Source organism: Entamoeba dispar, genomic scaffold (assembly GCF_000209125.1).
Source record: "Entamoeba dispar SAW760 scf_1105229464219 genomic scaffold, whole genome shotgun sequence".
NCBI classification, from domain to species: domain Eukaryota; phylum Evosea; order Mastigamoebida; family Endamoebidae; genus Entamoeba; species Entamoeba dispar.
Window position 1 is genome coordinate 1,471 of NW_001856083.1, and position 10,726 is coordinate 12,196.

At 20.9% G+C, this 10,726-nt stretch overlaps 4 protein-coding genes across 4 annotated transcripts, besides 18 other annotated features; 1 reads left to right on the forward strand and 3 right to left on the reverse strand.

Annotated features, from left to right (window-relative positions):
* Nucleotides 1-906: 906 nt before the first annotated feature.
* Nucleotides 907-965: a sequence feature (AT_rich).
* A 334-nt stretch (nt 966-1,299) lies between these two features.
* Nucleotides 1,300-2,790, forward strand: EDI_185560 (uncharacterized protein; the record flags this gene model as incomplete). Its single annotated transcript, XM_001741966.1, has 1 exon — nt 1,300-2,790. One exon carries the CDS (start codon nt 1,300-1,302, stop codon nt 2,788-2,790), a length of 1,491 nt encoding a protein of 496 aa, XP_001742018.1.
* Nucleotides 2,382-2,403: a sequence feature (AT_rich).
* Nucleotides 2,790-2,883: a sequence feature (AT_rich).
* On the reverse strand, nt 2,873-4,601 carry EDI_185570 (uncharacterized protein; the record flags this gene model as incomplete). The annotated part of the gene is made up of 6 exons (XM_001741967.1): nt 2,873-3,047; nt 3,111-3,788; nt 3,844-3,971; nt 4,029-4,298; nt 4,371-4,415; nt 4,473-4,601. The coding sequence occupies 6 exons, from the start codon at nt 4,599-4,601 to the stop codon at nt 2,873-2,875; spliced, it is 1,425 nt and encodes a 474-aa protein (XP_001742019.1).
* Nucleotides 3,069-3,116: a microsatellite.
* Nucleotides 3,790-3,830: a sequence feature (AT_rich).
* Nucleotides 3,872-4,023: a sequence feature (AT_rich).
* Nucleotides 4,306-4,369: a microsatellite.
* Nucleotides 4,424-4,467: a sequence feature (AT_rich).
* A 48-nt stretch (nt 4,602-4,649) lies between the features above and the next one.
* Nucleotides 4,650-4,705: a microsatellite.
* A 15-nt stretch (nt 4,706-4,720) lies between these two features.
* On the reverse strand, nt 4,721-6,886 carry EDI_185580 (uncharacterized protein; the record flags this gene model as incomplete). Its single annotated transcript, XM_001741968.1, has 1 exon — nt 4,721-6,886. One exon carries the CDS (start codon nt 6,884-6,886, stop codon nt 4,721-4,723), a length of 2,166 nt encoding a protein of 721 aa, XP_001742020.1.
* Nucleotides 5,567-5,598: a sequence feature (AT_rich).
* Nucleotides 5,657-5,771: a sequence feature (AT_rich).
* Nucleotides 6,885-6,913: a sequence feature (AT_rich).
* Nucleotides 6,914-6,923: 10 nt separating this feature from the next.
* Nucleotides 6,924-6,951: a microsatellite.
* Nucleotides 6,952-6,968: 17 nt separating this feature from the next.
* Nucleotides 6,969-7,059: a microsatellite.
* A 1-nt stretch (nt 7,060) lies between these two features.
* EDI_185590 (rap GTPase-activating protein, putative) lies at nt 7,061-9,637 on the reverse strand (the record flags this gene model as incomplete). Its single annotated transcript, XM_001741969.1, has 1 exon — nt 7,061-9,637. The coding sequence occupies one exon, from the start codon at nt 9,635-9,637 to the stop codon at nt 7,061-7,063; it is 2,577 nt and encodes an 858-aa protein (XP_001742021.1).
* Nucleotides 7,700-7,766: a sequence feature (AT_rich).
* Nucleotides 8,904-8,963: a sequence feature (AT_rich).
* Nucleotides 9,636-9,711: a sequence feature (AT_rich).
* Nucleotides 9,712-9,799: 88 nt separating this feature from the next.
* Nucleotides 9,800-9,834: a sequence feature (AT_rich).
* Between the last annotated feature and the right edge of the window lie 892 nt (nt 9,835-10,726).

Consider the following 10,726-nt stretch of genomic DNA (forward strand, 5'->3'; position numbering starts at 1 on the left):
CAAAAGAATAGATGTTATCAATGAATAAATATTAAAGCATTAAATTAATCATTGTAATAATAACTATGATTATTTTAACAGTATAAATATGTTGGAAATACTAAATAACAATATTTCAATAAGTAGAGTGTTGTATTTGTTGATTTAGTAATGGAAAATTGTGTTTATAATAAATTCTATGACAAAATAGTATCTGATAATTCATAAAATAAACCAAAATAATGTTAATTTAAAAGTATACAATTAAAAAAAAACAACAAATAACATGTATTCAACATTATTAAGATAATTGTTTAATATGATGTTAATAGTCACAATGAATAACACTAATTTGATTTCTTGTGTTGATTTGTTTATTATAATTTGGTTTAGTTTTGTTTATTCACTTGTTTAATGGGTTGTGATTTCATTTCATCCAATAAAACAAACACATTTAAATATATTTCAACTCTTCTAATTTAATTTAATTATTTCTTTCAATCCATTCTCTTCAAATAATGAGAATACTATAATATTATCTAAGATTCTGAGAAATGCTGGTTTAAATGATTTCTCTCTATTTCAATTAGATTTTCTTTGATTTTTCTTCTAACTTATCTTTCCTTCTTCTATTTGTTAATCTTCATTCATTTGATAATTGTAATAATACATTAAATATATGTGAATGCTTTTTTCAATTTCTTTTAATCTTCCTTCAACTACTTTTTTATTTTCTTGTGTACAAATAACATAATTTCATGTGTTTATTTATGAATAACACTAGTTTTCATAAAATTGTTAATAAATAACAATTGGCTAGAAGGGTTTAATGAAGAGAAATAAATGAATTAAATTAATTAAGTGATTGTTTTCAAAATAATAAATTCCACTAAAAATTATGTTTATTTTATGAAGACTTAAATACTCTTATAAAAATAATAAAAACAATTTATATTAATAATAATCTATTAAATAATGAAAATATTCTCTTCTTCAAAGTATTTTTTTGTTTCTAAAATATATTTAGATTCAACGTATTGTTATCTATTTTGAATGAATGTCTCTAAAATTAGACTTATTTTAATACCCAAGATGGCAAGTCTCCATTTTTGTTTTGTTTCACAATTCAAATCAATATTTTGTTTCTTTTTTTCTATTTATACATTAGAAAATGAGTTAGGTTCAAACAAATAATAAGCTTATAGTTATTCTATTGGATTAAAAAAGATATACTACCTTAATTCTTTATCTACTAACTTACTTTTTTTGTTTTTAAAGAATTTTTGAATAAATTTGATTTTGAAACTAACATAACAATTAATGTATCTGTTAGCTATATCATTAATTATCATCATTGTAAATGGTAAAAACAATTTCTTCTCTGTTTGTATGAGTGATTTTGTTGCAGTCAATATTGATGCACCAACAAATATTGAAACAATCCGTCGTACATTATGTTATGATAAAATTCCTGATTATAAAACAAATGTCCATGGATATAATATCAAATCTTATTGTTTTGTTGATGAAAATGACTTATATGTCAAAAAAGGTAATCGTAATATCAGTAGATGTGGTGAATGGCTCCAATTAGTGGGACCAAGTCAAAAACCTATTGTTTGTATGGTAGCAGGATCAGAAAGGTTAAATATTTCTGGAGTTGCTGATGAAAGTGAATATTCATTCATTGGTGTTCCAAGAAATATATTTCTAACATTAACAGGTGGATTTGATGAAACATCTAATGTTGTGACACAAATCACATTATCAGAAACTAATTTTGATTTAAGAATAAATCCTACTCTCTATTTAATTAATAGAAATGAAACAACAGCAACAATTCAATTTACAGACTTTAATAGAAATCCAGAAAAGATTTCTATAAATAATATTTTTTATGATATGACTCCACAAAATACATTTGAAATTCCACTTTTTGAGAATGATATTATTGTTCATCTCATTACTTTTGATAATGAAAAGATTGATTTTCCAAAAGTTAATTTGAAGAAGGGAAATAAATATACTAGTATTGGTAGATTTGTAAATTATGATATGACTGAATGTAACTATATGGCTGATAAAAATGTTTTTTTCAGAGATAGTAGAGAAAATCATGGTACATTATTAACATGGCAAATTTTACAATGGAATCAAGATAAAACAGTTGTAAAATTTGATAATTGTGATCAAGAAATTAAATTTATAGGAAAAACATCAAATTTATCAATGGTATTTATGTATCCAACAGCAATTATGTTAAATCAAGATTTTTCTTATTTTGAAGTAGAATTTGAAACTTCTTCATTAGATTATAAATTTGTTGCTGCAAATACTGGACGTTGTAAAGATGTATTAAAATATACTTTTGATTATTGTTCACCTACACAAGTTAATTTACCAATAAAATATTATTTTAATAAAGCAGAAAAAATTATTAAGATGAGAATGTCTTTATTTGGAATTAATAAAAGATTTTCTAATATTATTGAATTAATTCATATGGTTCCTCAAGGAACAATACTTAATTTAATTTCTGCTCAATTAGTAAGAGAAACTAGAATGTTAAATCAAACAGAATGTAGTTCTGTTTCTTTTAATTGTTTAGGTACTGAATGTACAATAACTAATCAACTATCACATAAAGTTCCTTTTAATTTTAGCTGTTTACCTTCTTGTGGTGTTTGTCGTGTTGGATTTACATGTAATGATTATGGAAAATGTGTAGAAGAAGTTAATTTAAATCAAAGAAGTGAAGCTAATGTAATTAGTTGTTTAATTATTTTATTACTACTTCAACTTCTTCTTTGAATATTTTTGAAATATATAGTTTTAATTGAAATTATTTTAAAAAAAAAAATACAAGAATTTTAATTATTCAATTATAATTTAATTAAAATAAAACACAATCTTTCTCTTTTTTATGATGAGTATGTTTATGTTCAATCAATGTTAATGATTCATTTGAATTAAATTGAGGAGATGGAACACAAGAATAAGTTCTTTGAGAACGTCCAGATTGTAAACGACTTTTAGGAATATCTTCTTTTTGTGGTTTACATTTATCACTAAAAATTAATAATTTTATTTAAATAAATGATTAAATAAAATAAAAGAAAAAAAAAACAAACAGATAAGGTTGTGAAAATTCCATTGCATTAATTTCAAGACAAAACTCTTCAAATAATAAATCAAATTCATGTGTTTTAGATTCATCAAAACAAAAAACATGAGGTCTTTTATTCATTGGAAAGAAATTTACAAAACCTTGAACATCATCATCAGTAACTATAGAATTATTTGATTTATTAAAACCAACTATAATATAATGAGTTGATTTGAGATTACAATACCTTAAAGTTTCATTATACCAATTCATAAGATTTGCAAATGTATTTGATTTTTGATAATCAAAACATAATATTACTCCTAATACATTAAAATAAGGTGTATATGATGCACCTTTTCTAATTGAATGATCATAAACATATGTTCTTAATTTTAAAGTTTTTTTATTATCAATTTGAAGTATTTTTGGTGGATAATCATCAAAAGAATAAAGATTAAAAGAAGTATTCCAATCAATAGATAATCCAGTACATAATCTTTTAGAAAAATCAGAAATACAAGAATCACCTAAAATGATAGTTTTAATTGTAATAATTATTTCCGATTTATTAAAATTAATAAGTGTACGTTTTTTATCTTCTTGATTTATTGGAGAAGAAGAAAATGTTTTATTTAAAATACCAGTTTGTGAAATTGTTCTTCTTTGTTTATATTCTTTTTCTTTTGCAATTTGTTTATCACTAAAAATAATAAGTATTAAAAATAATTAATAATTATTTAAACAAACAAACAAACATTACATCATCTGTTAAATCATTTGATCTAATTTTTATATAATATTGTTCAAGTTTATTAAATAAATTTAATGTTGTTAATTTATTATAAGAATAAAATTCAATAGTATTATCTTTAAGAAGAATATCCTAATAATTATTATATAAAATTATTTTTATTTAATAAATTAAATTAAATAAACAAACAGATACTTCAGTTGGTATATTAGTTGAATTTGATAAATTATCATAAAGACCAATAATTAATGTATACATTTTTCTATTACCACTAAATCTTTTTCCTTCTTCTATCCAATTACCAATATTTTTAATTGAATCATTTGAAAAATCAAAAACAACACATAAAATATGAATTCCTTTAAAAGGAAAATAACTTGTTTCTCTTCCAATAAAATTATTATAAGAAGTAAATACAATTTTACCTATTCTACCATTAATTTCAATTGAAGATGAAATCTATCATTAAATTAATATTAAATTATATAATATAATATTACAATAAAATAATAATAATAAAATAAAACAAACTTGAAGAGGAAAATCAGATAAGTCTTGAGAATTTAAATCTCTTTTCTATAAAGTAAATAAATATTAAAAGAATAAAAACAAATAAGTAAAATAAAAACAAACATAAGTTTGCCATAATAAAGATTTTCTTTGATAAAAAGTAGAAATATCACCAACAAATAATAATTTAATTGTATATTCATAATCTTTTTCAGAAATAACAGTAGTAGGATAATTAATTGTAGTTTTCATAAATTTCAATTAAGAAGGAATTGAAAAAATAGTTCTTTAAATGAATGAAAAAATGATATTAAAAGAAAGAATAAATTAAAAAATAAAAAAAAATAAAAATAAAAGAATTAGTAAATTATTTAAATTGAAGAAAATGGAATACCTTTTTGAATTGCTTCCATATATTTTGTTACTTCAGCATAAATTGCAGCAAAAGTAGTAAAACCACGAACTAATTCTAAACGATTTTCAGATGGAATTAAATTTCCTTTTAATTTTTTATCAAAATCTTCACATAAAGTTAAAAAATATTTTAAAAGATATTTTTGTAATTCAATATGAATTTCAATTTCTATATCATTCCAATATTCAATTGTTTTATCTTTAATTTCAGTTAAATCAACAACGAATAACATCATTTCTTTTAATTTAAGAATCCATTTTTGTTTAAATATTGGAATAAATCCTTTTAAATGATCAATAAATTGAGTTAATTCAATTTCATTTATACCATATTGATCTTTTTTATATTCAAAAGATTTAATTGTATTAATAGTTTCAAGAAGAAAGAAAAAGAATTTTTCAATAATAAGATTAACTAAAGTTTCACGTTTTATTTCTAAATTATGTTGAAAATTAAAAATATCGGCATTCATTGTTTGTTTTTCTTTAATAGATAAATCATGAATATCTTTTTGTAATTTTATAAATTGTTCATCTTGTTCTTTTAAAAAACAAGTAATATAAACAATATTAAGAAATTCATTAAAAACAGTATTAATTTCAATATTATTATTTTCAAAAGCAGATGTTTTAATAATATATGATTCAATACTTGTTCTAAATTTCCATTGTAATTCTTCTAAATCTTGATAATAATGAATTACATGAGCATAATGTAATAAAGCATTATATTGTGCATATTTTCTTGTTAATAAATGAATAGGACTTTTTTCTTTTTTAAATTGATTTGAAGCAGTTTGTACAAATATAATTGTATTATTTAATAAAAAATTTACTTTTGTAATAACTAATTGAGTAACAGTATTAAGATGTTCTCTTAAAGGTATTACACCATTTAAAATATCATAATTTTTATCAATAAAATTTTGACAATTAACAAATTCTCTTAAATAAATAAAATAAGAAAAACTATCAAGATTTTGATAAATAATTAATTTTTCAATAATTGTTTGCATTAAATATTGAAAAATTGGTTCAAAAACTATTTTAACCATATTATTTACTTCATTTAACATTTGAGAATTATCAATATTTAATTTACGATATAATCTACAATAACAATCAACATGACTAGCAATTGTATCAAATAAAACACGATATAAACTATCAATAATTGTTTCAAGTTCAAATTTATTATCTTTATTATCATTTTGAATACTAGGAATAATTATTTGATCATCAAGATTTGAAATATTTCTTTGAATATCAATTCTTAATTTAATTTTATTAAGTGCTCCAATAATATCTTTTTCTTTTTCAATACATGGATTAAATTTTTTTTCTTTAGGTAAATATTCAATTAATTCAAATGTTTTTGAAATTGGTTTATTTGATTTTAATTTAAGTAATTCTTCTGTATAACTTTGAAAATATTGATATAATAAAATTTTCATTGTTTCCATATGATTATTTCTTAATAAAATACAATTTTCTTCTGAATAATACATTAAAAATCTAAAATGAATAGAATAATTATTTGCTAATAAATGTTGAAGAATAATTGGATTTGATTGTGATAATTTATTAAGTTTATCTGAAATAATTTCATAAATTCTTTGACATATAATTTGTGTAGTATGTTTATGATATTCTTTACATATTTTAATAATAGGTGATTCTTTATATAATTCTTTTATATCTTCAAAATTAACTAATATTTGATGATATATTGTTAAATCTTTTCCATATTTTTCATCAATAGAACTAGTTAATAATCTTTGAATTAATTCTGGTGGTGGAATACATTTATTTAATAATGAACAAATTAATATATGTGAATGTTTATCTTGTTCAACTAATTGATTAATTTTTTTTGCTTCTCCATGAAGATTTTGAAATCCTGTAAATGTTTGATTTAATTCATTTGATAATTCAATAACTCGTTTTTTTAATGAATCAACACATTCAATAAGAAATGTTAAATTAGAATCAAGATCTTTAAATGCTTCATGATTTTGTCTTACTTCTTCCATAAATTTTAATTCTTTATCAAGAATTTGTTGTTGTAATATAGGTTTAAATTCTTTAAAATTTTCAATAGATTCAATACTCTCACTATTCATTATTATAAATTTTTAATATAAATAAATGTAGTGAATTTTTTTATTTTTTTTTTATTTTTATTTTTTTTAAAAAGTTCTTTTTTAACAATGAAAAATATAATAATTAAAAAAAAAAAAATAAAAATAATTTATTATGATAAATAAATAAAATTTTAAAAATATTAAAACAAAAAATCAATTTCCTTCTACCATTTCATTTAATAATTTACCTCTAATCATTACATTCTTTGTTCTAAATTGAGATGATTCTCTTGAAGCAACTTCTGCATTAATTAATTTAGCTATAAGGAAATTTGAAAATAATTGAGAATGTGTATATTGATCAGTAGTAATAAAAGGTGGAAAAGGAGAAATATCATGTTTACACATAATATTTACACTATATTTTGGAATTTCATTTTCTGGTTGATTTAAATCATATCCAACAATAATAAATGCATGATTAAATTGTGTTTTAAATGATGAAATATCAATTAAATCAGGTTTTCCTCTATATTCTTTAAAAATAAGAACAACAATATCATTTCCAATATGTTTCTTTTTATCAAGTTGTTGTGGATTATTATCAGACCATGGTAAATATGTTGCAATATGATACATAATTGAAATTTTATCATCAGAAAATGAACTAACATATGAATATTCTCCTGTTAATTGATGTTTTGTATCTAATCCTCCAGCAAATCCATTATATCCTTGTAATTTAATTTTTTTTCCTAATAATTCAAGGAATTTTTCAAAATGATTACTTCCAATTTTATTATTAAAGAATTCAGTTTCAATAGTTTGTCCTTCTTTAGCATATAAAATACCAAATTTATAATCTTTAATTATAAAATAATTTTCAAATTTTTCTATTTTATTATTTATATCAATTAATGATATTGGAATTGCTTTTGATCCTTTATATCCAAATTCTTTTAAAATTTGTATATCATTTATTCCTATTGGTGCAGTTTTTCTAATTGTTGATCTTTTAGTCCATACAATAAATTTTTTATCATTAGAATCTTGTTTAATTGTAATAATAATATTTTCTTTTGTACCTGTATGAATATCAGTTCTTAAAATACAATAATGATAATGTGGAAATGGTTTAATAAAATTTTGATAATATGTAATTGGAAGAGTAACATCATGATAATTTTTATTCATAAGTTCATCATATTTATGAGTACATGATGTATAAAAATTTTCAATATGATAATCTGGTAAAGTATTTTGATTAATAAGAATAATTTTACTTTGAGTTGTATTATTTGTCCATGTTTCAATTAATTTTTTTGGTGTATCAAATGTATTTTGTTTTCTTTTAATTTCTTCATTACTTAATATTGATAATGAATATTTATCTTCAATTAAAGATACTAATTCTTCCATTTGTCCATTTTCTTCTGCCATTTTCATAATTGGTTTTCCTTTAAATGTCATATCAATATCAGCTCCATATTTTAATAAAATTTGCATTATATCAATTCTTTTATTTTTTACTGCATAATAAAGTGGAAATGTTCCATTTTCTGTTATTTGATTAACATTTGCTCCATTTTCACAAAGATATTTAATTGCTTCTTCATTCATTGATGTTGAACAAACACATGTTAATGAACTTTCTCCTATTTTAGATATTTCATTAATATATGTTTTAGGTTCTTTTTCATTTGATATTAATCTATATAATATTGAAATATTTTTTTCTAATTGTATATTTCTACATAAATAATGTAATGGTGTTCTCATTGTTTCATTTTTAATATGAATATCTGGATGATATTCTAATAATTTAGAAACAACTTCTATATTAATTTCATTTTGACTTAATGCTGTATGTAATGGTGAATATTTAAATTTATTAAGTGCATTAACATTAGCTCCTTTATTTAATACTAATTCTATCATTTTTGGTTGATTTAATATTACTAAATGATGAAGTAATGTATTTCCATCTTTATCTTCATCTTCAACTCCTTGTTTTTTAATATATGTTGAAATTATATTTTCTATTTGTTTTGATGTCATATTATTTGAATTATTTAATGTATTTATTAATTCTATAAATTTATTTTTAACTTTAATTGGAATATATGCAATCCAAAAAATTGTTGCTACATCTTTAATTGCTCCTCCAAAATCAACTGTAAATCCTGAAACATCTTTAACAATATTTGTTACTTTATTACTTGATCCTGTAATAGATAAATGAAAAACAAATACAACTGGTTCTTCTGGAAATTCACTTGGAAAATTAACTGTAATTTTTCTTTGAATAAATGTTGTTCTTGTATCAATTTGTCCTGTAATAAATGATCTTCCTCTAATTGGCATTTGATTACAAAAATATTCAAATTCTTTATTTATTTGTTGTGGTGTTCTTGGTACTTCACTAATTTGTTCTTGAAGTCGTGTATTTTCTTCTGTTAAATTATGAACAACTTCTTCTAATTGAACAATTCTTTGTGTTAATTTATCAATTCTTTCTATTGTTCCATTAGAATGTGTATCACTATTTCCTGAATTTCGATTTTCTATACCTTCTGTTTTTATAACAGAAGAATTTTCTAATCCTTCTGTTAAACTTGTTTGTGAATTTCCAACAAGAGTAACTGGTCTTCTTCTTCCAATAAATGATTTTTGAGGTAATTGTGACATTAAAGAAAAAACTAAATTCTTTTTTTTTTTTAGTTTCTTCATTATTTTGAATTTCTTTTCCTTTGAATTATTTATCATACAATTCCTCTTTGATTCAATCATTTTTTTAATTTTTTTTTTTCATTTTTTATAATTATTGTTAGTAGAAAAAATATTCAAAAGAATTTTAATAATATGAAATTCAATCTCTTATCTTTTGTGTTCATTACTTTTAATCTATTGAATAAAGAATAAATATTTACTTATTTCTTGATTTTCTTTTTCATTTATTATTTAATATAATTATATTCTTTTATATTCAAAAAGAATCGAACAAAATAAACATTGAAGAAAGATAAAATGAATCAAAATGATTTAATTTAATTAGAACACACTCTAATAATTAATTAGCAGAAATACTCAATCTTTCCTTTAAGAAAAAGATGATTATCACATGGAATCCAAGAAGAATTCTAAAGAAATGAACAAAACATTCTCTTTGTTTAAAGAGAGTGTTAATAACTGGAGATCCTTTTAGTACAACAGGTACTTTAAAAAGATAAGAAATCATAAACTTACAGAATTAAAGATTTTAAATTCTTTACCATCAATAGAATATGTAATTCTAGTTATAAATTCTATTAAAACAACTAAATCAATCATTAAAGGAGTACTAAAAAGAGAATATTCACAAGTATTATGAAAATCAATTGTATTATGTCCTCATAAGAAAATTTCAGAAGTATATTCATCCATAGCTCTTTTAGAATCTCCTACATATGGAATATATTTAATATCAATCACATAGTCTGGTGTTCTTCTTCTTTATAGATAATATTATTTGATTTAACAACATCAGAAACAACGTTTGATTTTGATATTTCTTTATATCTAAATTGTGGTAGTGAACTTAAATTCTTTCCATCATTATTTCTAAGTGATTATATGATACAATTGATTGTAATTTAAGTCTTGATGAAACTAGAAAATCGGCAAGAACAAATTTAATTTTTTTTATCCTTTTTTAAATTCATCTCCCATAATTGTACTCATTGTTTATTTGCTAAATCAATTACACATAGTACAAGTGTATTTTGTGGTGATCCATTTACAAATGGACATTATTCAAGAATAATTGCTGTTGCAAAAATAGTTGATATGATACTTCTTCTGATGCAATAGATTTTAATAAATTTTTCTTCAGTGCCATTA